Source organism: Epinephelus lanceolatus, chromosome 16, assembly GCF_041903045.1.
Source record: "Epinephelus lanceolatus isolate andai-2023 chromosome 16, ASM4190304v1, whole genome shotgun sequence".
NCBI classification, from domain to species: Eukaryota; Metazoa; Chordata; class Actinopteri; order Perciformes; family Serranidae; genus Epinephelus; species Epinephelus lanceolatus.
The window spans coordinates 23,619,935-23,645,141 of NC_135749.1; the positions used below are offsets into that span (position 1 = coordinate 23,619,935).

At 41.1% G+C, this 25,207-nt stretch overlaps 2 protein-coding genes across 6 annotated transcripts in view; both read left to right on the forward strand.

The window, feature by feature from the left end:
• The window catches only part of celf3a (cugbp, Elav-like family member 3a), a 49,152-nt gene extending 48,595 nt beyond the window's left edge, over positions 1-557 (forward strand). For 4 of the 5 annotated variants that reach the window (XM_078175647.1, XM_078175648.1, XM_033636986.2 and 1 more), the window contains one exon: positions 166-557. The gene's annotated coding sequence lies outside the window, so the exon portion shown is untranslated. The remainder of the gene's footprint in view (positions 1-165) is intronic. The other variant, XR_013493572.1, reaches the window with a different exon arrangement.
• A 7,805-nt stretch (positions 558-8,362) lies between these two features.
• cers2a (ceramide synthase 2a) lies at positions 8,363-24,599 on the forward strand. The gene is made up of 11 exons (XM_033637516.2): positions 8,363-8,730; positions 16,067-16,239; positions 16,378-16,495; positions 16,691-16,809; positions 17,901-17,958; positions 18,146-18,196; positions 20,253-20,345; positions 21,255-21,383; positions 21,644-21,750; positions 22,605-22,758; positions 22,848-24,599. Exons 2-11 carry the CDS (start codon positions 16,067-16,069, stop codon positions 22,986-22,988), a joined length of 1,143 nt encoding a protein of 380 aa, XP_033493407.1. The 5' UTR covers positions 8,363-8,730; the 3' UTR covers positions 22,989-24,599.
• The last annotated feature ends 608 nt before the right edge of the window (positions 24,600-25,207 follow it).

The following is a 25,207-nucleotide window of genomic DNA, read 5'->3' on the forward strand; positions in this document are numbered from 1 at the left end:
TGATAACTGAGACTCCCCCTGAGGCATCAGTGCAAGCAGTGTGTATTGCAGACACCACTCCACTTCCAAAGTCTTAAATTGATGTGTCTGATGTGTGTGATTTGGTTTAAAATGCTCTGTTCCTTTTTTTTTTCTTTTCTCTCTCTTCTTCTTCTTCACCTCCAGGAAAACCTAAGAGTTCAATCAAGAAAAACCACTTGGGATGTCCCAGCCTTTTTTGGTTGTTTGACCAACCGTATAGCACAGGAGCAACACTTCACAAAACGCAGTATCACGTGTATGCGCTTACAGAAACAACAAACAACAGCAGTAATATCAGCAACAAATACATCTACAGAATCCGCATCCGCAATATCTGAAGTGCTCCAGATTTCCTATCATTCCACAGCTGGATTCATTTATATTATGTACATACTCTATTGTCGGCAACAAGATCTACATGTTAAGAAAAAGCATATCACTGATGTTATTCTTCTGAACAGGGTTCTACTGTATAGTGTGATTTGTGGTCAATGGCGTCAACAGAGGGCCAGTCTACAGTCGGAGGCAAAAGAAAATACTATTCTGTATGATTACCATGGGTAATATTGTTATGTAGAGTTAGTTTTATTATTTATACGTAAATTAAAAACATGGGGTGATTAAACTGGAAGAGATTTCCTCTCACTGTACATACCTTGGTTTAAAAATGGAGTTAAAAGACTTCACGAGTTAAGATTCTCTGCTGCCACTACTTTTCAAAATTAACAAAGCGGAAGGAATGGCTGGGAATTTTTCTATCTTGATTTTTTACGTTTAATTTATTTGGTAATCAATTTGATGAGGGTGGGGGAGATGTGACGATTTCTTTTTTAATTTAAGGAAGAAAAAAAAAAGAGGATTCCTGTGGTCTTCAAGACAATGAACACACTTATTATTATAGAGTTTTTAATTACATAAATGTACCTATGGAAGTTAAAAAAAAAACAAACATAATGTTTCTTTATTTATTCTCTACAATCGCTGTTTTAAAACATATGTCTTTAAAAGAAAATAAAGTACAATTTAGAAAAAACTGTGTTTCACGCGCGTCTTTCATCAGCATGATGAATCAAAAATGGCACTTCTTTTGTTTATTTTTTTTTTTTTTAAACAGGGTCACAGAAAAGACAGAGTTTGGGTGTTGGATCATAACTGAGCCATCCAGGGGAGTTTGCTGCTCTCTATAGGCCTAAAGAAGAACTGAGCAAAGTAAAACATCTGGCCTACAGCCTTGGCTGCATGTGAACCTGGGAACCAAACTTACAGAGCCCTACAGGAAGTGAATTATAGAAATATTTTAGTGTTTTCATGAGGGCTGGGTGAATGAATTGTCATTGTCATGTTGAGTTCAATTACATAACGTGCTTTATAATTACACACAATTATAGGAAGCCATTGATAGTCCCATGTCAGCCATTATTTTCTAATTACACTGCATGTAAAAGTATCCAGGTCAGGTATGAAGATGATGGAAAGGGCTGAGGTGTGTGTTCGTAACCACAGCTGAGGTTTGCAGTGAGTCTGTCTTTTACAGCTTTTTGGGTTTGGTCTGATGCGTCCAAACACGCCTCGGCCTCCTCTGGCATGCTCGGAAGTATGAGGTGTGATCAATGCCACCCACCACATAGCAGGATGAGGGAAAGAGATGAGCTGTGTTAATGCTGCTGAAGACATGCTATCATAAATTATGTAGGGAAATATTAGGTCCAATATTCTTTTCAATTTATACAAATTATATTATAAAGTTTTATGTTGTTCTGCACCATCTGCTCAATCGACCATCATCATTTCATTCACTCCAACTTCAACTACATAAATTCGCACTAAACTCAGACAAACTAAATGGATGCTGTTCACCAAAGCTACTCATATTAAATCTTTCAATATTCATTCAGTATGACTACCTTGGTAATCTTAACTTTAACCATACTGACATTTTGGCTACTAAATTGAGAACAATATTTGCCTTTCTGTACAGGAACAAGAACTTTTTCCCCTTTTTTACATAATAAAGGGATTGTAGAATCAGTATTTTTTATCTGTTTTGTATTTTGGGGATGTTATATATAGAGAAGCTGGCACCTCTACATTGACATAACTGGATGCTGTCTACCACTCAACCCTAAGATTCATAACAGGTGATCCTTACAGCGCCCATCACTGCTATCTTTACCAACGGTCAGCTGGCCACATTTGGCTGTGAAGCAGGAACAGCATTGATATTAATTTATTGCTTTCACCCTATATGTCACCCTTTTAACTCTGAACTCACATAGTCTTGGTAGTCGCTCACAGAATAGGTTGTCACTCCACGCTTCCTTAATCAGAATTAAACTAGGTAATGTGTCATTCTCTTACAGTGCACTTTATTCAGGAAATAATCTGCAAAAGACGTTAAACTTGGACACTCTGCAACCATTACAGCTGTTTAAATGCCGTATTTTAGATTGTGTTTCAATTAGGCGTAAATGCTTTTAACTATACGTCTACACCAGAACATGTTCCTGTATTTTTACTTTTAGGTATCATACATAGCTATTATTGTTTGTTGTTTTGATGATTTCAATTCTATTTGAAATATCATGCATACCATGATAGTTCTTTTTGTTTGTTTATTGGTTGTTTTTAATGTCTTTGTTCATGTTCCACATCACTGAAAATGAGGGTCTCCCTCAATTGATTTCCCAAGTCTTAAATAATGGTTTGAAGTTGAATTAATTGAAATTAGCTTGACACATAATCATGACAGTGTAAGGAAAAATACTTAAAGTCCACCTCCATTTTTGTGTTTAAGTCCACTAAAATGTCTGACCATGACGATACTGACTTGTATCTGTGCAAAGTTTGCCACATTCCCTAAAATCTGAGATTCAAACATACGGCAGGCAAGCTAGAAAAGGTACATAGAAAAAGTACATCCCTAATACAACAGCCAATCACTGTTTAATACAGGAAACACCGGAAAAAACCCTGAAACCTCCAGCATGAACTTGTCTATAGATGTAGATGTTGGGATGGGGTCACAGGGGACACATCGCTCTTAATAAAAACATAGGCATTGTCCCCCGAGTCAAAACATAAAAGTACCAGAGGACTTTCATTTTGAAAAAATTAAAGACTTATCCACCTTATTCCTAGCCCCCATGATACCTTGCATGAATTATGGGTGCGACTTCCAGTGCCGAACCAGAACTTGCGTTTTCCAATGGTAACTGTACGGTACGCTAATCCTCTTTTCTGGAGTGATTTGGAAATAAAACACGTGAAACACACCACCTGCTTCACCTTAGACAGGATAACTTGATATTACCTCTGATATCTCTGACAGCTGTCTCAAAGCATTGGTTGTTTTCCTTCTAAAACAAGTGTGTTAGCGATTAGCTTGCCCTGCTACATTTGCATATTGTTCAATACCAAGTCAGCTTGCGGTAAACATCTACTTCTAATAGACGTTTTATAATTTCTTACAACTCGTAAACAGACACAAAGACATTTGGGAGAACATTCAACATAATTCAGTATTAATTTTAGCTCCATGTGAAGTGAATAAATGTGACGTTTCCCAGCTAATCCTCTGCTTGTCTGCCTTAACAACGCAGTTTACACAATTTTCTACCCGCTGATTTATTAAATTAAAGTTCTACTGAGTGAAACATGATGCTGACTTTAGCAGCAGACCTCAGTTACATCAGGAATATAAAGAAGCATCATCAAACACATTCGCAGCTGAGGTGACTAAACACATAATTCAAGGTGTGGTACTAAGTTTATTTTCTTATGCTGGCTGAGAATGCAGTCAGACGGGGACACACAGGGACAGACAGGGATGTCACGTACTGACATTGAGTGACGGACCTGTCAGTCTATGTGTCATTCTCTTCTGCAAATTCTTATTTAATACTTCTCCGCTCTCCAACTTCTTTGATTTTATTATTTTTATGTAGTTATAAGCATGTGAAAACATAGTGTATACATTATCCACAAAAATACAGTACAAATTACGTCCTGTATTGATTCAGTACAATCCTGTATTAACGTTGTACAGTACAGGTGGCGACCTATCTTGACCTTTGGTTAGAGAAACAATACCTTTTTGTTCTGGGTGTGTTTGACACAGTTGTTGAAGCAACAAATTTAGCTTATTCTGATTGTTACAAACGTTACAGACATAGACAGAACAACAGGTACTAGAGCTCCACAGGGACATTTAAGAAAATGCTAATTTAACCTTAGCTTAATATCTGTTAAAATGAAGCAGTATTTGCTAAAGTGAAGGCAAATTACTTTAAAAAAAGAATCATCGTTCTCAGCGAGCCACCAAGAGACTAACCATAGACAGTCAATGCGACTAACTACTTCAACTATCTCCCTGGAAGTTTTCCCCATAATCATTTCTGCAGTAGCACCCTCAGGAATAAGAGGGATACGCCACAAATGATGCAGAAATGACTCAAATTGTTGCATAGAAATTCACCAGAATGCAGGAAATTAAGTGGTTAATGCTCAAAATCTTCTTGCAGAAAACGGTCAAACTCTCGGTTTCACATGTGTGCCACCTCAGTACTGAGAAGAAACCTACGCCCTTGTACTTGTCAGTTCTGATATGTCTGCTAGTCACCGATTTTGGTGCACATTGGGCGCTTCATCCGAGTCTGGGTCTGACTCTCCTGGTAACACTAACGTTAGCCATCTTGATGTGCACTGCTTTTTCACCAATCAACCTAGTCTTGCGTAGCCAGACCTTTCTCCAAACTTTGTTTTAGTACTGTGTCAGCACTGGAGAAAGCAAAAGTGAAACCTGGTGCAAGCAGCAGTGGTGGGTGGGTCGGAGGCCAGATCCATAAGCAGATCTGCTTCCAGCCCCTTCACAGAGCTTTTTAATAAGGGAAAACCATGTTAAACCAAATATTAGTCATAGCAGAGAATTTGAACACATCTTAAAGAGTATTTGGAGAGCGACTTTAAGCACACTTTTCTCTATCAGTTTGGATATGACCACACAACAAAGTCCAGGAAGAACATGAGGGAACCTTCATCTGTTAACAGAATCTTGGGTTGCAGGCTGTTGTTTATTTAACGGTAACGCATTATAGTTAATAAGTGTAGTCCATCATGTTGTAAGTCGACCTTTAAGACATCATAAAGATTAAAGTAATCAAGACAGAACATTATATAGATAGGGCTCAGGGTTGTTTTGACTTTATGTTTGAGGTAAGACGCTACACTGACACAAAACATGCAGTGTACAGGTTAATCTCCTTATTTTCTTACCTTGGTCTTATTTTTTGAAGATATGGCAGCCTGTCTTTTTAATCTTGGCTGCAGTTAATTAATTACGTAGTCCATCAAGGTAAAGGCACGTTTTAATTGGGCTGCAGCTTTCCAAAAGTGGGCATAGAGGACAGAAAACCAGGATGGTAATGCTGACTGTGTGATCAACATGTGTTCTGTGCCAAATAGAGATCACTGACCTAAACCTAGCGTGCTGAATTATAAACAACAACAACAAGGAAACCTCCTCTGAAAAGGGCCCTGAGGACAGTCAAATCTAACATAATTGAGCCTGGTTCAACATGAGGCCTGATTATGAGCACGGTTGCCTGTCTGAACATGCCCTAAAACAGGCAGTAACTACAGCTAAAACTGTCAAGGCAGAAAACAAACCATACACTAGTCTAAAAAGGAATAGCTCACAAAAATGACACAGTTACTCTCACTTATTTTGCTTTATTTGAATGTACCGTATCAGTCCTTGTACTAGACTGTAGTTACTTCTGCAGTGACACTGACAGCAAAATGAAATGTATAAACAGAAATACAAATATGCAATGGTGCAGAGTGCAAAGGGTGCTAAAATAAATATGGAGTTGCATTAATAATTCTATAATCACTACAAGTCCCCAAGTCCTGATGGGAAACTCCACTGACAATGGTTGAGAACAACTGGGCTAAGAGCCCGAACGACTTCACGTTTCAGACTGACAAACAGCTGCTAGCTAAGCAACCAGATGTTGTGGTGGTTGACAAGGAGCAAAAGTGGGCAGTTATGGTAGATGTGGCAATCCCAGCTGACAGTAACATCAGAAAGAAAGAGCATGAAAAGACTGAGAAGTACCAGGGGCTGAAGGAACAACCGGAACAGATGTGGAAGGTGAGGTTTAAAGAGGTTCCAGTGGTAATCGGAGCACTGGGGGCTGTGAAACCAAACACTAAATACCATACCTACCACGCCTATATAATATATAGGCCTCTGGTATATCTGATTACCACTGGCACCACTGTTGCCTTTACGCTCCACATAATTTCTAGCTCCTCTTTCAGCCGTGGTATTTTTCAAGCCTCTCGTGTTCCTTCTTCCTGATGTTGCTGTTGATCAGGATTGCTACATCTATCACCACTGTCTTCTTCTGTTGTTTGCTGATCACAGTGATGTCTGGTTGGTTAACCACCTTAGGAGGTTTCTTCCATTCTGACTTTGGGACTTACAGCTCATACTCAGTGCAGATGTTCCTGTACACTATCCCAGCCACTTGGTTATGGCGTTCCATGTACACTGTTCCTGCCTGCATCTTACACCCTGCTGTTATGTGCTGAACTGTCTCAGCAGCATCTTTGCACAGCCTGCACCTGGGGTCCTCTCTGGTGTGGTGGACCCCTGCTTCTACTGATCTTGTCCTAAGTGCCTGTTCCTGTGCTGCCATGATTAGTGCTTCTGTGCTGTCTTTCAGTCCAGCCTTTCCAGCCACTGGTAGGATTTCTGGGTGTCGGCTGCTTCTTCAATCTGTTGGTGGTACATGCCGTGCAGGGGCTTGTCCTTCCATGATGGTTCATCCTCCTCTTCTACATTCTCAGGCTTCTGCTGCCTCACCAGTCCTCAGCCCCCCTCACTACATTTAGTGTATAGCCTCAGGGTGCTGGACTTGGAATGAATCCCTCCATGCATTGTGAGAAGCTTCCATGTTGTGATGTCAGTGGTCTCTATCTCCTCCTCTGGCAAACTAATTATACCAGTTGGGTATCTGATGACTGGCAGGGCGTATGTGTTGATGGTTTATATATGTATATGTATATACACCAATCACTGCAATCACTGACAGGTGAAGTGAACAACTTTGATTATTTTGTTCCAATGCATTGTTTTGCTGGGAAACCTTTGGTTCTGGCATTCATGTGGATACCATCTGACATGTTCCACCCACTCAAACACTGTCGCAGTCCAAATACCCCCCCCCCCTCCCCAGCAGGATTCTTGTGATGTGCCAGTACCCCGGGTATGCCTCTAATCCAAGATGGGGCCTCCTTGGATCGGACTTGGCTCTGACCTGTCAAGGCATGGACACAAGATCTCTGGGAGTGTCCTGCGGTGTCTGGCACTAGAACGTTGGCGGCAGATCCATTTAGTCCAGTGGGCTGTGAGGTGGGTTAATGGCACGTGCCACAGATGCTCATTCAGTTTGGGATCTGGGGAGTCTGGAGGCCAGGTTGACACTTTGAGGTCTTTTTCACATTCCTCGGGCCATTCCTGTGCAATGTTTGCAGTGTGGCATGGTGGATTATCCTGCTGGGGAGCCACTGCCACTGGGGAGTACTGTTGTCATGAGGGGGGCTACTTGGTCTGCAACCATATTTCAGTGGGTGGAACATGTCAGGTGGTATCCACATGAATGCCAGAACCAAAGGTTTCCCAGCAGAACAATGCATTGGAACAAAATAATCAAAGTTATCCACTTCACCTGTCAGTGGTTTTAATGTTTTGGCTGATCGGTGTATATATATACATGGTTGAGTGGAGTGTATGTGGTGCATGTGTAGAGCATTGGAGTAAGAGAAAGTGAAAAAAGCAAAAGCCATCAGGGCGCATTAAAAAAAAAAAACAAGACAAGGTCAGAGTTTGCTTATTTGCACATGTTATTCTTATTGTTTGCTATTTACGGTAATTGTTTGTTAGCTAAGCTGTGTTGATTTCTCATGAACTCTTGTTCCTAGTAATAATAATAATGATAATAAGGGGGTGGGGTGGCTTGCTCAAACCATACTGATAAATATTTGTACTTGACAGATGACCTACTTCACATATAACTACATTTCTACAGGTAGTTTATCTGCTTTTCACACATATCTGACCTGAGTAGCTACTGAAAAAATGTTTTTCCTGGGGTAGGTCATTACAAGGGAGAACCCTGGTTCATTATATTGGTCTGAAAGAGTAAAGCAAACTGTCAGCACACCGGCCCTGGTGGCACTAACCATACTTCATACAGCGTAGAGGCTCACGTCACTTTAAATAGCCTGCCCCCCTCCTCCGAACATACTACCATAATATCCACTATATCCGACCAATTGAAGTACCCGGCTACACTGACACGAGCCGAGGAAGGCCCACCGCTTTGATCAGACGGAAAAGTAAGAAGCTAAACATTTTTACCCGCCTTGGACCAGCTCGAAACTACGACCACAACACAGAGTTTTGAGCAGAAAGTGCGACACCGTTTGATTTTTCTTTGAGAATGTGGCGATAAACCTGAGGTTAGAGAGAAGAAGAAAAAAAGGCGGATTGCGGCTCATTGAACGATCAACAAGTTGAAGTGTGTTTGATGGAGAGAACTACATGAAATCCCCTCCGCCACAACAGGAACAGAGGACGAGCAGCAGCAGCAGAGAGGAGACATTTTAAGACGACGGTACCCGCATACAGTGAAGTGAAGAGAGGTAAGTTGGCTGAACCGTTAGCTCCGTAATGGACGTGTCTGTTGAGTCTTGAACGGCAAACTAACTAAGTAACGTTACTTCAGAGCCTCAAATCAGAGACCTCTCCTCAGGCACACACCTTGGGCTGCTATTTTAAGACAGAAACGGGACAGTCATCCTCCCGGGAGGATTTATGTGAAGTTTTAACCGGACTAAACCCACCAAAGTTTGCTGATACTCTCTATTTGAAGCGCTCTCGGATATAACGTTAACGTTAGCCGTTAAAGAAACATCAAAGTTTAGCTAGCTAACAGGCCTTTGCTTGTCCTGATACCGGTGGTGTTTGCTCAGGAACACCGCGATAACAGAAGGTCATGAAAGCATTCAAACCTAACCAACAAAGCTCAGCTGCCGCCCCTGAGGAAATACAGAAGTTGTTTCCAACGGATAAACGGCCATTTATATCGTTTATGGCGCAATTTACGAATGCGCAAAAAAAGTTTTCCAACGTAAACTGGAGATGTCGCCAAGTAAAGCCGCCCGTTGCTTTCTATTACCACACTTGTATTACAAAACAAGACGTACAAGTGACCCTCTGTATATTGTACACAACGTCTGTTAGCTACTTTGGTGTTGGGAAACTTGTTTCAAAGCTCCATCTCACTGAGTCAGTCTGTCTGTTCCGCTATGTCCGGGAGACTCCCCGCTTGCGCCATGCATGCGCACTCAGCCACTCCCTGCAGTCTGCGAGAGTTTACGCCAACAGCGTAGAGAGCTGCGTGACAGACACAAGCTGCTAAACTTAAACTCATGACACTAACCCTGATGTTGAACTTAAACAGCCGCCTCTGGCTTCACCAAAGACTGGGGGACACTGACTGTCTGACATTAATCAAGTTAATAGATATGGGTCGTTATTTTGTGTCCTGTAGTCAAATCAGTCTGCTCTGATAAGCTTCCAAGGGCGTTACAGCCTGCACAGCAGAAGACAGACTCTGTTCCTCAAGGTTTTATTAATCAAAAACACACAAAAATCCATTTCCTCCACTGTTTTACTCATGAATTCCATTGTCATGAGGAGTATTACTGCACCTCGTGTGGCTCTGGAGATAATAACCCTGATGATGTCACCAAAGACCTAAAACTTTTAAAGGTGCCCAGACGAGATATCTTGACATTTTGGCCATTTTCTTAATCCAAATCCAAATCCATCCAGTCTAAATCCATTTTGCTGGTTCAGTTTTGCAGTACCACCACATGTAGACCAGTGTATTGGTGTTACATTAGTGTGCCAGGAATGAGTATTGCATCACCCTGTGCCTAAAAGAAAACCCACCATTTAAAGGAATACTTCACCCACAACCTGAGCATTTCTAATCAGTTAGTCATGCCATGTTACCTTGAATTTTGGAAGAATTTTCATACATGCCTTCATGGAAAGTGGCAAACATTTTGATTCATAGCAAAACTGTTTAAAAATATCTGCTTATAAACTCTCACACAAATCGTGCAGTGTAATCCAATTCTCATTTATCCAGTCATATGTTCAGTAGTGCTCAAACTGAACTGAAAGTGAAACTTATCTATGCTCTGTTCGGAGCCAGACTCAAATACTAAGGTTTTTCAGTGATAACGCATGTGTTTGGGAAGTACTGAGCATACTTGAATTTCCCCCCTGGGGGATCAATAAAGTATATCTTATACAACTGGAGCGATTAAACTTGAGCCCTTTTTAAATAGGAATTGTGCAAATTTGCAGGAAAGCCCAATCAGTCTTCTTTCAGCATTGGCAGTAAACAAAATCGGGGAGTGTAGCAAAATGCCGCCTGCCTACTTTTGTTTAAATACAGAATGCACCTTTTTTGGGGCAATGGGGGGCGTGAGCAAGTAACAAAATGTGTAGCTCAGCGTGTGAGGTAAACAGTGACGTGGGAGGGAAGCTGCAGCTGGTCAGTCCTTAGGCGATTCTCTCATAAGTTGGCCTGTCCTTCACTGTTCCCGTCATTTGACGGTTTATGGCCTCTTCGTTTGCGAGGGCAAGGAGGGCACGCAATTCCTTGTCTCCCCAGTTGCTCATCTTTACAGTGTCATTCAGGTTTGTGTTTCCCTCTTGCTACTAGCTGCTCATTCCTGCTATCAGCTGTTTCCTGTTAGTCCACTGCCAGTGGGTCGCGCATGCGGCGTCATCAACAGCTCCTCCCACAAGTCATCGACAGCCCCTCCCGTGGTAGAAGGGCGCCTCGTTCTTTTTAAACTAAAAAGGTTCCACCAATATGTTTACCCCTACACGGCGGAAAATTTGGGCACCTCGGATCAACTCACCAGTCCGGCTCTGTGTGTCTAAACGCTCGCAGCTTGCCGGCAAAACGGCCCAACATTCGCAGAAAATCTGGCAGTGTAAAAGGGGCTTTGGATTGTACTGCACAAGTTGAGAAAGAGCTTGTGAAAGGATGATTTGGTATTGTTTTGCTGTTGTTAAATGCTGTCCCCAATCAATCAATAAATCAATGAGGAAGCATATGAGAAAAACAAAGCTTTCTTCACAAATTCAATGTAACTCTGCAGGGCGTGACGATATATAAATAGTCATTTTGTCGGTGAAGTGTTGCTTTAAGCTAAGGGAGTGGTGTCTATAAGAAGCCAGCATTTCGGAGGTGGGGGTTCAGGGTGGGGGTGTCTAATAAAAGATGCTATTGAGTTGCATTATGGGAAGTGTAGGATCTAGGACTAAAAGGATAGTCTGCACAGATTTGACCATTCCTTTTTAAATCTGTCTCCAACTTTTAAAAGTGCACAACTAAATACCTGGATCATCCCTTTAATTGCGTATAAAAAAAGATAAAAAAAATCTTTTACCTAGGGCTGCAAAGCAAGCACATGAATAAATAAAATTAAAATAATGTGAAAGCATATATATGTAGCATACGATCAGCAAGACGATGAGCAACTTTAAGGTCGTGAGAGGACATGCAGAAAAGGGCAAGGATGCCATTCACACAGAGGTTGAAGAGGTAAGAGATGTTAAAGAGAGGGTGAAGCACTTAATTGCAGACAAATGTGAGAACAATTATACACAGGGGTGGACTGTAGAGTAAGGATAGATATGTCTCTAGTACAGTACATCATGTTGCAGAGCTTTGTGGAGTGAAATGGGAATTCACATTAAGATTAAGTGAAGATGAAGTCACTCTGGTGCCTGTCCAAGAAAACCACTCCTGTTCCCGGACACAAAACCATTTGTGCCAAAGTGGCACAGTGCACTTTGGTCTCTTCAAACACTGTCATGGTGGTGGAAATGTGCATGCACTAGCAGAGTGGCAGCGATGATACCGGATTTCATTATATAGTCATGCCAGAGGACAGCTGGAGGATAATATAACAAACCAATTAACACAGACAGCAGTAATAGATACACAAATGCAGTGAGCGCATTCCTGTCGTTGTTTCCAAGTAAAATATCACGAATGAGTGCAAGGTTTGTTATTTTTATCCAAAATGTGATTCATTAAAAACTCAGGCAGGTCTACGCTAAGCTATATATGAAAGTCTACTGGTCTCACATGTAAGTTACACTTCATACTGGATGATCAGTCAACATAGTTCAGCTAACAGAATTAAATGGAAGTTTACTTAAGCTTGCAGCAGTCGCGCCTGCTAAAGTCAACCTGTTCTTCTGCCAACTATTGATCTCCCCCAGATACTAAACTCTTGAGGGAATTGTGAACCAGCAGAAGCAGACATCACACTGTTTAATTCTTTTTTATTTTTACCTGTCACACAAAAACATCCAGGGACTCAGGGGATATTTACGCCATATAACCTGTGCACATGTTGCCAGTTTGGGAATCTTTACCTGCTGTCACATGCCATGACAGTGAGCTGCTTCTTCTTTAAAATACGTATTTTGCACATAAGAGGTGGGATGTACACATTTGGCTTTTGCTACCCCAAGGTTGGTTTCCAGTTCCCCGTGTTAGACAGAAAAAAACACCTGAGTGTTCACCCAAATCCCGAAACTCACTCCAAAACTTGCACTCATTAACATATTTTAACACAATACACAGAGACTCCATTCTCCGTTCTCTGTTTGAAGCAGTCAAAAGACTTAACATGATCTGCGTTCAGCTAAGCCAAACGTTGAGGAGGAGGTGTTTATTTCAGTGACAGTTTAGTGGAATAAAAATAAGAGTTTATGGTAGGTAACTGACACGAGGGGTGACAAACGGACAGCAGCAGCTTCACTAACATCCCCACACTGATTAACTTTTAAAAGAAAGGAATAAGTTGATATTTCACCACTGTTGTTTCAAGGTGAAGAGATCCCTCTGCTAACAGGCACCCTGAATGAGTTTACTGTGTATTCATAGTAAGCTTATAACAGGTTAAAGTCCACAGACCTTATTAAGGGATCTGGCAGGAAATGTGTGACAACCTGAATTTTCCTCTTAAATGATTTGCCTCAGAAAGACGCTCATACTTTGACTGCAGAAACAAAGGTGCAGTAGTAATATGAGCTCATCTGATGATTAACGTCAGCTGATCCCACATTGCAAAAGTCCACAGGTAGCTTAGTGTTTTATTGAGCAGTCGCCAGTGATTATAGCAACATTATTGGCATCTCAGGTTGTTTGACTGCAGATCCTGTTCCTGGTTCTGCGCTCTAATAACAAAGCAGAAGGTCTGTGAGGCTGTACTAAGGCACTGCGGTGCTTTGAACTGAATGATAACGTTTTCTAATTAGCACCAAACCCAAAGTACAGCCGGGGCTGTATGTCATTAATTTTGCAGCTGTTGTGTCAGTAAATAAAGTATGAGTTGTAACCCGAAGATGATGCTCGATGAAAAGACAGGGAATCAAATAAGTGATTAAGATTAATCTTTTGTCCATTCGATTCAGAAGTTGTTCGGTATATTCCAATAAAAAGTGAAATGTCACCCGTCGTGGCGCTATCGTAGATATTTAAAGAGAACTGGATACAGCATTGGAGGCAGGGCCCCATTCATTTCCATGAAAGTTGCTCAGCTGCACATGAAGCCAAAGTTTGACTTCCCAGTAGAGCTGCAATGATAAATTGAGTTGTCAACTATTAAAATAATCGCTAGCTAAACTGATAATTGATTAGTCTGTTTGAGTAATTAAAAAAAAAACAACTAAATGATTTTTCTGGAATATCTTCTGGGGTTTTTTTATTCCTGTGACAATAAACTCAATATCTTTGGGTTGTGGGTAAAACAAGACATTTGAGAATGTCTCCTTGGGCTTTGGGAAACACTGATCAACATTTTTCACCATTTTCTGACATTTTATAGACCAAACAACTAATCGCTTATTCAAAAAACGATTGACAGATTAATCAGTGATGAAAATAATTGTAGGTTGCACCATGCACCAACAAAATGTATCCACTGACTTGCAGACATCTCTTCACAGTGTAAATCTATTGGAAAAAGTATTTTCAGGCCCGATGGCATCACGTGACAGACCCCAAAGGTGAAATTCCACGATTTGGCCACAACAAAATTTGGCCTCAAAGCCCAGCACTGTTTCTGGGGGCTTGGTCACTATAGAAAAAGTCAGAGGATTGCCAAAGTCGTTGGAGTGATATTTTCTTGGGACCTTTTAATTTATGTCTCAAATTTCAAGGCAATCCATCCAGTGGTTTTTAAGATTCTGCCTTCATCAGATCAATAAATTCAGTAGTGTTCTTCGTCTGAGGCCCAATAATGTCTGTGCAAAGCATCATGGCAGTCCTTTCACTAGCTGCTGATATATTTAAGTCAGAACCAAAGTGGTGAACCAACTGGACCAACCAACCTAAATCCATAGAGCCATGCTGCTAGCATGGCAGAAAATATCGTAAGAGGAATTAAAAAGACGGGCAGCACGGTGGTGTGGTGGTTAGCACTGTCGCCTCACAGCAAGAAGGTTGCCGGTTCGATCCCGGGCGTGGGAGCCCTTCTGTGTGGAGTTTGCATGTTCTCCCCGTGTCAGTGTGGGTTCTCTCCGGGCACTCCGGCTTCCTCCCACAGTCCAAAGACATGCAGATTGGGGACTAGGTTAATTGGTAACTCTAAATTGTCCATAGGTGTGAATGTGAGCGTGAATGGTTGTTTGTCTCTATGTGTCAGCCCTGCGATAGTCTGGCGACCTGTCCAGGGTGTACCCTGCCTCTCGCCCGATGTCAGCTGGGATAGGCTCCAGACCCCCCGCAACCCTCAAGAGGATGAAGCGGTTAGAAGATGAATGAATGAATGAATGAATGAATGAATGAATTAAAAAGACTACTAATCTAGAGAAGCACATTTTTATCTGAGATTTATTTTACCCTGTTACCCTGTTCCTTGCCTTTTATAGCCTCTGTGTCTTTTATGTGTTGTCTTAATATCTTTTTAATGTCTTGTTTGAAGCACTTTGAATTGCCTTCTTGTTGAAAGGGTCTATACAAATAAACTTGCCTTTGCTTCTGTGGTTAACATCAAGATAAGTCTTTGTAATGTATGAAATATTAACTATCTGGCTATGATAGAATATGGCACACTTGTTTTGTTTTACTTGGTAGGATTAGTTTTTTATGTAGGTCACAGTGGAAATGACTAATACTCCATTAACAGTCAAGTCGTCTTGCCCAAGAGATTATCCGCTCATGGTGAGCTAATTGTGCAATTTCCTTTACATAATTCGGATACAGTGTGTTGGAAATAAAAGGAATTGTTAAATTGCACAAAAAGAAGACATAACAACTCTGAGGCATTATTGGGTGCACGCACATTTATTCTGTAAAGTTCTGTTCATCTTAAGATAAGGCCCTTATGTTGGCTTTTCAGCAGCTGTTTACTGCTCCCTATTGACTTCCAAACTATTGAGCGTTCATTCATTACATAGGGAGATTGGATGAGTCAACGGGGGAGCGATTTCACACAACTGTGTCTGAGTAAACATGTCATCCAGGTGCGGAAATAGTTTTTCAAGGAATGGATATTGGTGCCAAACTGAAGTCCAGGTTAGAGCTCCAAATGAAATCTCATAGCTTTTCCGATTGCATTGTGTGCAGCATAGCAAAACCCTCCCTTCGTCATTTCTCTTCATCTGGAACAGGAAGTGCCCAGATACGGCGCCTGTTGCAGATGCCCGGCGAGATTAATCACTTCCAATCAATACTCAATCCTCTCTCAGCCCTCTGTTTCCTTTCCTTCCTCTCAGGATATTGTCGCAGCTGAGTGAGTTGCTAAATTTATCTAATGGAAAATCTCAATGGAGATCACCAAGCAGACAAAACCTTATTTTTATTACCTCTCTTAATTTCCTTCTACATAATACAGAAGAACTCACAAGTCCTCCCTCTGTTTCATCTTTAAGATGTTGTCTCAGCTGAGAGAGCAGATATGGGCCGATTGGATTTGGTTTCCAGAAGGCCACGGCTGGGCTGACCTGAAAGACCACGATGGTCATGTTTTCCCTAAAACAGGGGACCTCTGGGCTACTATACCCATCGCTTTCTGCTTCCTGGTCTGCAGACAGATATTCGAGAGGTGAGTCATCTCCAGCAGTGACTGCTTATGTCTTGCCAGTGTCATTTGCATGTTAATCTACCTCTTTACATGTTTGCTTTGCATGTTTGTAGCTGACAATTTTGAGATGATGTGTAAGCAGTGTTTTTCTCTTTCCAGGACAGTAGCGACTCCTCTTGCCTCCCTGTTGGGAGTGAGTGACAAGCAGCGTGTTCGTGCTCCACCAAATCCCGTCCTGGAGTCCTATTTCTGCAGCACATCAAAGCATCCCACACAGGTAATCATCCTGCATACTTAAGGAAACTGGCACTGCTTCTTAATTAATTTATTTATTTATTTTTGGGAATATCACAGCTTGAGCCTAATAATATAATTCATGGATGAGAATGACAACATGATAGAAAGCCTTATGTCATTATTGTGCAACTGGACATAACTGACTCTTCTCTCCTTGTCCTGCTTTTGTTGCCAGAGCTCCATAGAGAGTTTAAGTAAACAGGCGGGCTGTTCAGTGCGACAGGTCCAGAGGTGGTTCAGGCGGCGGAGGAACCAGGACCGGCCAAGCAAGCTCAAAAAATTTCGGGAAGCAAGGTAGATATACCTCTTCTGCCATTAAAGGAACACTTCACCTCCCAGATGATCATTGTATATCAGTTACTCACCCTGTGCTATGTTGAATATGAGAATTAAACTTATTCTTGCATGCCTTCACGGTGAACGAAGAATCCAAAAAAACAGCAAAACTATATCAAAACATCCATTTACAAACTGTCACACAGCAGCTGCATACTCCCAAGTCTCGTTTATCAAGTCGTATGCTCAGTACTTCCCACACAGACAGCCTTGTCTGTCAGGAAACTGAACTAAAAGTGAAACTTACCTACGCTCTCATCAAAGCCAGAATCCATTGACAAAAACAGTATTTTTACCTCGCTGAACATGGACTTTGATGCTTTAAAGGTTCAGTTCAGATTCAGATTTCATCATCTGTGTTTTGGCTTTCAATTAGGGCTGCACAGTATGAGGAAAATATGTGATAACGTTAAACACAAGACTTATATTACAAATTGCTTGTTGAGTTAAAAAAAAAAGTGAAGAATTATTAATTAACAATGAACAAATTAAACCTCAGACTTAATCCAAAAGTCACCAATAAAAGAGGAATGCTTTACATTAAAGTGTGGTTTTCTATTCATACTGTCTTTTAACTAACTCAAAAATCCCTGAGGGAAATATGGCAGTCTTTTGTGATGGTTTTTTGCACAAGTTGACATCAAGATGAAGATTAAATAACAAAACAAAAACGATATATCGTGCAGCCCTGCTTGCAACGCTGACGCCCCACCCACAAACAGGCATTTCTAAAATGCAGTTGCAAAACAGTCAGCAGTGAAAAATTCAGCAAAATGTAAAACTTTTGCTGATGGGTGTTTCCCGTCAGCTGTCAGGAGTTTTCCGCTCACTGGGATTCAGTGTTAAGTCTGTTTAAATTACTACACTAGGGATGTGTAATATGAGAATTTTTTTAAATGATAATAAGTTTATCATTTTCTTGGGATTTTTATGAAGTAACAAGCAAAAAAAAAAAGTTGGACCTCAAAAGCTTTGTGCTGTTGTTTGAAGCTTGTTTGTGTAGAGAGGTGTTTAACTTATTTCTGAGACTGCTGTGCATTCTCTTACAGTTGGAGATTTACCTTTTACCTTCTTGCTTTCTTTGCTGGCCTGGCAGTTCTTATTGACGTGAGTACTGTGTCAGAATCTGGGAAATTGAATTGTGACATTTGTAGCCGTAGTGCACGTACCAAGGGATGCAACACAAAGATTGTTTTTCACTTTGTTCTTGTTTGGTGATTGTGCATGAGAGTGCTTGTGGTGTTGTGTGGGACACTTAAACCCTCATTAATATTGAGTGTCCATCTTTCCTCAGAAACCATGGCTGTATGATATGAAGCAGATGTGGGATGGCTTCCCGAAAATGGTATGTCAGTGCTATAATCTGGAACATTTCTCTTTTAATGAAAGGGATAGGGTAGGTTTTTTGAAGTGGGGTTGTATGAGGCAATTATCCACAGTCGGTATATTACCCACCAGTCCCTCCATGATGTTGTGATCTCAACAATTAACCCAAATTCAGACAATCCCTGTGAATACTGCACAACTTTGCAACTCATTTAATTGTAGGGCTGCACAGAGTGTATGGATTTTCCTTGGTGCCTCCCTGCTCCTCTCTCTGTTTTTCATAAGACTTCTGCTGCGGGAGAGTGAGCTCTGTGTCTGGGAGTGACACACACAGTGACAGGGCTAACTGTTAGCATCATACGACTACTGTAACCCGACGGTTTTTACTGAATTTAACGAGCCATTTTGGTGTCTGTGTGAGATTGTTGGGACTGTTTAACAGCTCTGTGTCGGATGTTAGCTGCTGCTGCTGTGTTTGCTCGTGCTAACCAGGCAAAGAGCATCAGGAGAGCGGCTCAAGGAGACAGTTGGTGTTTTAAAGAGTTACTTCGGATTCACCAACGTCACACAAAAACATGAACACATTAACCAATCGAGGCTGACGTTGTCCAGCTGTTCCCATGTTCTGTGAAGTGAAATTACTCTTTTGAGTCTGGTGGATCTGATGAGAGCATAGATAACGGCTTCAGTCTGATGGCAATGTAAAGCAGTGAAAATAATGTAAATGTAGCATTCACTTAAAGGGAAATTTCGGTTTATTTCAACCTATCTCCTATTGTCCTAAATTTGTTTCAAGTGACTAGTGACATAGAAATAATAGTTAGCATGTTAGCCGTTAGCCTAGATACAGCCGGGGCGCATAGTAGCGTCAGACCTGTTAAAACGTAAGTGAACGGGCAACCTTCAAGTGCAAAGTTAGTCCACTAAACAAGCTTTTTTTCCACAAAGACCGCCTCATATCGTTAGGATAAATGTAAGAGAACATATAGAAAATGACATGTAAACGTGTTGTCTTACCTTACCGGTGTGGTGCCATGTTTGTTTAACCATCTAGCTCTGCTTTCCAAAGCGTGGCCAAAATATCGCGAGAACAAGCAGTGATCTCATAGCGTGCCTGAACAAGCAGCAACAGCTGGAAGGCAGAACCGGACAGTAGCCGGTTCTGCCTTTCAGTTCATTCATTTATTTTATGAAAGATTTATAGAATAATGGCTGACTTTTTGCCAGACTTCGACTTTGTGGAGGAGGAATTTGATTTTGCAGAGTTTGATGGCCACCCTTATTTATTTGAGCCAGAATACACTGACGAAGAGCTTCGTGAAATTGAAGAATGGAGGAGAGAGAGAGAGAGGTGCAACAGGTAACGTTAGAGGACGAGAGAGGAGGAATGGCTGCTGCAACGCTGCGTAGCTCTGGAGATTGGTGGTGTACCTGTGAATGCTGTGCCCCAATGCCCACAGAAGAGGAATGCCTCTTTTGCAAGGAATGGGAGCGGTTGCAGCCTTATTTTCAAGGTCTGGATGTGACCGAGGACGAGACATCTCCACCTGGAGTAACGTTAGTATCCAGCTGGGCTTTATCTAGAGCTGGCGAGATATATTTCGGCCGCACTTTGGAAAGCAGAGCTAAAGGGGTAAACAAACATGGCAGCACACCGGTAAGGTAAGACAACACGTTTACATGTCGTTTTCTATATGTTCTCTGACATTTATCCTAACGATATGAGGCGGTCTTTGTGGAAAAAAAGCTTGTTTAGTGGACTAACTTTGCACTTGAAGGTTGCCCGTTCAACAGGTCTGACGCTACTATGCGCCCGGCTGTATCTAGGCTAACGGCTAACATGCTAACTATTATTTCTATGTCACTAGTGACTTGAAACAAATTTAGGACGATAGGAGACAGGTTGAAATAAACCGAAAGTTCCCTTTAAACTGATGTTTTTTGGGATGGCTAAAATATGTTTTGTAGCTGCCCCCATCCGAGTTGAATCATTTGTTTACGATGACAAACTAAGAGGTAAAATTACTGATGTCATATTGTCCTAACAGCTTCTTCTTCTTCCTCTTTTCTTCCAGCCACTGTTGCCTTCACAGTACTGGTACTACATGATCGAGCTAGGCTTCTATCTCTCGCTGCTTTTTAGCGTAGCATCGGATGTCAAACGTAAGGTAAGCGAGCTGCCTAACATTGTTATCCAGTGTGGGCACACTCTAAAACCCCTCAGAAATTTTCCATCAGGAGAGATTGCTCACAGAGTGCATGAAATAATGAGAATGATCTGTTGTGTTGCTAGTGTGTTTTGCGGTTTGCATATTGATTTCCCCATTAAGATGTCCTGACTTTATGGATTATATTGAGTGGAGCTGTCGGCATTCAGAACGCCATTAAAGATAATGTTTGGCTTCACTCGTTCTCTTCCACTATGTCAGTTTGGTAAAGTCAGAGTGAGTAAGCAACAAACTAAACTGTTGGTCGGGGGGTGTTGCATCTAGAGGTGCCCCAGGAGTTAATGTGTGACCAGAGTTTTGTGGGAAATCAAACTGTGGAGAGTCAAACTGACCGTTTCGTCCGCAGGTCTAAATGTTGTTGTGAAAGATGGCAAGACCTTCCAGCCTGCCACCTCTGTGCCAGCTCTTGTTTTATAAGCACAGCCCACAAACGCAACCAACTAATCTTTTAAACCAAAATAACAGTTTTCCTGGAGATCCTCTGTGTTGAAATCCAACGTGAGGATTTATTTTGTGTTAGGTTCCTTTTTACTGCTTCTGTATATGGATTTAATGTCTTTTTATAGCGGTGTAGCTGTATAATCTGCAATGTGTGGAGAGTTAATCATTTGTAAATCCAGCATCCATTGGAACACACGCTGTCGATGAGTGACCGATCTTTACGGCTTGATCAATAAGTGACAAAATGTTGTTTGATTTGTTTTTACAACATCTCTTTCTGTTCCTTTTCTCTCTCTCTCTGTCTCTCTGTCTCTCTCTGTCTCTCTGTCTTTGTCTGTCTCTGTCTGTCTGTCTCTCTCTCTCTCTCTCTCTCTCTCTCTCTCTCTCTCTCTCTCTCTCTCCCCCCAGGATTTCAAAGAGCAGATAATTCACCATGTAGCCACCATCGCTCTCATCAGTTTTTCCTGGCTGGTCAACTACATCCGGGCAGGGACTTTGATCATGTTAGTGCATGACGCCTCCGACTATTTAATGGAGGTATGACAGCGTGCTGATGTGGCAGAAAAGTAACATGTTTCACTGATAAAATGTGTTTTTTATTGTACACATATTAATAAGCATTTAGTGTGTGTGTGCCCTTCCTCTAGTCTTCATAACATTTAGCATTGCTGAATAGTTTTATGACTGTTTAAGTCAGGGCACTGAACAGCACACACAGTTCACTGTCTGCCCTCTAGAGGCCAATACATGAAAAGGGTAAAACACTCACTGATCTCTCTCTCTCTCTCTCCTTCCAGTCAGCCAAAATGTTCAACTATGCAGGTTGGAGGAAAACCTGCAACTTCATCTTCACAGTGTTCGCTGCAGTTTTCATCATCACCCGCCTCATAATCCTCCCCTTCTGGTAAAAACAGTGTTACAACACATTTACTGTAACTGTGATGAGTCACTGATTTCGCTGTATGAGAGGAACATCACGGACATTTGTGCAGCATTGACACTTTGCACACATTTGGTAAAAGCATAGCAGAATTTTGTATTTTGGATTCTCAATTTGTACATTTAAAGAAAAGTCAAATGGAAATGCAAGAACTTTGAAAACGGTTTACATATGTCCAGAAGAGTTTTCTGCTTGGCTCAGGTGGAAAAACAGTCATGTAAAGAGAAGATGTGATAAAGATTTATACCAACAGTGAATGTTTGCTGTGTAGGCAAATAGATAAAATGGATAGTGCCACGAAAAACTGTTGTTCCTACAGAGACATTGCTGCATTTCCAGCAGAGATTGTGCCCCGAAAACTGTGAATTTTAAGCCAAAACATGATCTTTTTCTTACCATAACCAAGTGTTTTTTGTGCCAAACGTAACCACACATTAACCACAGCATAGTTGAAATGTAAAGTTTTAACATATCTCCTGCATAATCACATGCAAATGTAACGTATCTGGGGTTTTCTGAAATGCATAATGCCAACATTTTTTTCTGGCGATTGTTGATTTTGAGACACCAACATTAATCTGCGGCTGAAAATAGTCCCCAACATATTGAACATGTTGTCATACAGGTGATTGTTGGAAACATGCACAGATTGATTTTGCAGAAAATTCATGAATTTGTGTAAAACTTGAGCAACAATTTCATGGAGACCTAACAACAGACACGTTGTGTACAGTCCTGGCTCCTCTCAATGGGCTTTTGATGGTGACTGTAGGTGGCTCTGACTGGACTCTCTGTTCTGCCTTTGTCCCCTCGTCCAGGATCATATACACGACGTGGGTGTACCCCCTGACCCTCTATCCCCCCTTCCTCGGCTTCTACTTCTTCAACGGGCTAATGTTTGTGCTACAGACTCTGCACATCTTCTGGGCTGCGCTCATCTTGCGCATGGTCGTCAAATTCCTGCCAGGCAATGTATGAACCACCACTGTCAGCATCATGTACGACATATTTTCAACACAAACCAGCAACTGAACACATTTTGTTTCATTTTTTCTGTGCAGGATATCGTAGAGGACGAGCGCAGTGATAAAGAGGAGACGGAGTCAGAAGAGGAAGACAACGAGCAGAGAGAAAAGTTTAGGAACGGCCACGTGCAGAACGGCCACACTGTCCTCAACAACAACCACAGTAAGAAGGACTGATCGGACTGAGAGATGAGGCTGTGTGAGGAGTGACGATGGGCCCTCACATGTGGCCTTACCTGAAAAGCCAAAGAACGGGAGCGTGGCATGTCTAAAGGGGCAACAGGCGGCAGCACACACACATATGCATTTTTACCCTCCTTTCTGAAACCCTGCTAATCCAGTGTGGGTAATTTTACTTCTCTGTGGATTACATTGAATTAAACAGAGAGAGGAAGACTGCGGTGGAGAACCACAATGATCTGCTTAGCACCTAAGCAGCAGAGTGGTTATCTCATTAAACACACACCTTCTCTTCTTTTCTCTCCCCTCCAGTCTCTTTTGCTTTTTGCCAGCATTTTGTGCTGTTGACCAAGTTGCCACATGCCAGATCTGCCTGCTTGTAGCTTTATGTTTTGTTCCTGGAGGCGTTTTAAAGAGACGCTGTGGTTAGGACGGGCACTCCCTTCCTGCACAGTCAGTTAAAACTCCTCCAAGTATTACCGCCCTTAAACTTGACTGATTTTGTTTTGCTCTAAGTAACCACACTGAAGTCAGTGACACGGTGAGGAGCTCTAAGGTGAATGATGTCTTTCTATGGACCATAACCTGATTTACGTCTATTTACTGAAGTATCAGTTAATAACCAACTTGTGCAAGTTAGTTATTGCAGCTGCCAGTTTGTCACTTTCTAAAAATATATTTGTTCCAGTAATGTTTAAAACAAAGTAATTGGAGTATCTTTTTTTTTAACAGTCTGAAAAAAGTGCGAGAAGGTGCTACATCCGCCACGTGTGTCTGAAATGTGCCTTGTATGGAAGTTTGTCTTAAATGCTTTGCCTTTGTGGGAAGCAGAATGCACAGAGATCATTTTTAAATGTTTTGTTGATGCTTAATATCTTTTTAGTTTTGTGATTTTATTTTTGCTTTGTTTTCAGTCCAGTCGACAGTTTAAATTTGGGAGCAATTAGTTTGAGCGTAACCCAAACCAATCAGCAACTGTTTATGAATTCTTTATGGGCTGAAGAGTCAATAGCATTTCCATTCAGTGTTGTTTTTCCCATCCATCCGAAGATGCACTTTATGGTTTCTCCTATAGATCAGCATCGACTAAATATAGTAAACAAGCATAGTTATGGTGTTTAATTTCACTTCAAACCTGATTTCTTTTTAAGTTCAGAGAGTATGATTTCAATTTTGTTTCATATTTATTCTCGATATTACACCTGAGATCTTCCTCATTGTCAGTGTTTTGGTTCATTTTGTAGAAAGGAAAAAAAAAATATGTTTAATGAATTCTCAAGTAAAGAGGTAAAAATGAAACACCAAAGTATGGTTTACATTTTGTACTACCTTGTCATTTTCAAGTGCCTTCATCATTTCAAGTGTTAAATGTAAAGAGAAATGTTATATTTCTGTCCCTTTTGTCTTTATTTCTGCTGTCTTTGTGCCCCAACACGTCCAACACTCCATGCACTGTAATGCTCTGGGCCTCTAACTTTCCCTGCCTCGGCTCACGACGACCAATCACCTGCAGCGGCTCCCTCTAAAGAGCTTTGTGTTTTTATTCTGCATTGTGTTGCTGAGATGTAAAATCATAACGACGACGATAAAGATAATTGTGGATGACTATTCTGTGTCTTTAACGGTTTTCTTCTTTAAATCAGAATGTGCAATCGCAATTTAACAATTAAACTTTGTGGGGTTTTATCAAATTATACAGAAAATGAACCAATGATTGGAATTTATCAAGTAGGGAAAAAATTCCAATCAAAGATGACTAACAGACAAATGGCTGAAAAATTATTGGTATATTAACCGATTAGTTGATTAACAGAATATTTCTTATGTCATAGGAAACTGAAAATTGGTTAGTTAAAAAATATTTAAATAATTAATTTGGGGCTTTGGGAAATTGGGATCTGCTTTTTTTTCAATTAATTGATTACCAGAGCAAATAATGAATAAATAATACTAATGACTGTTGGTTTAATTCTCTTAAGTGTTAATTCCCCTTAATAATGAAGAAGATCCAATCTTTGGCGACATCTTGAAAAATCCTTGAGGGAAGCAACTAATTGTTTTCATTATCTATTTATCTGTTGGTTGTTTTTCTATTAAATAATTAATTGTTTATCAGAAAGTGGTAGAGAAAAAGCTCCTCATATTGCCTGTCTTGTCTGACCGACAAAGACTTGAATTCAAACACATCGAACAAAAAAGCCCAAGATCATTACATG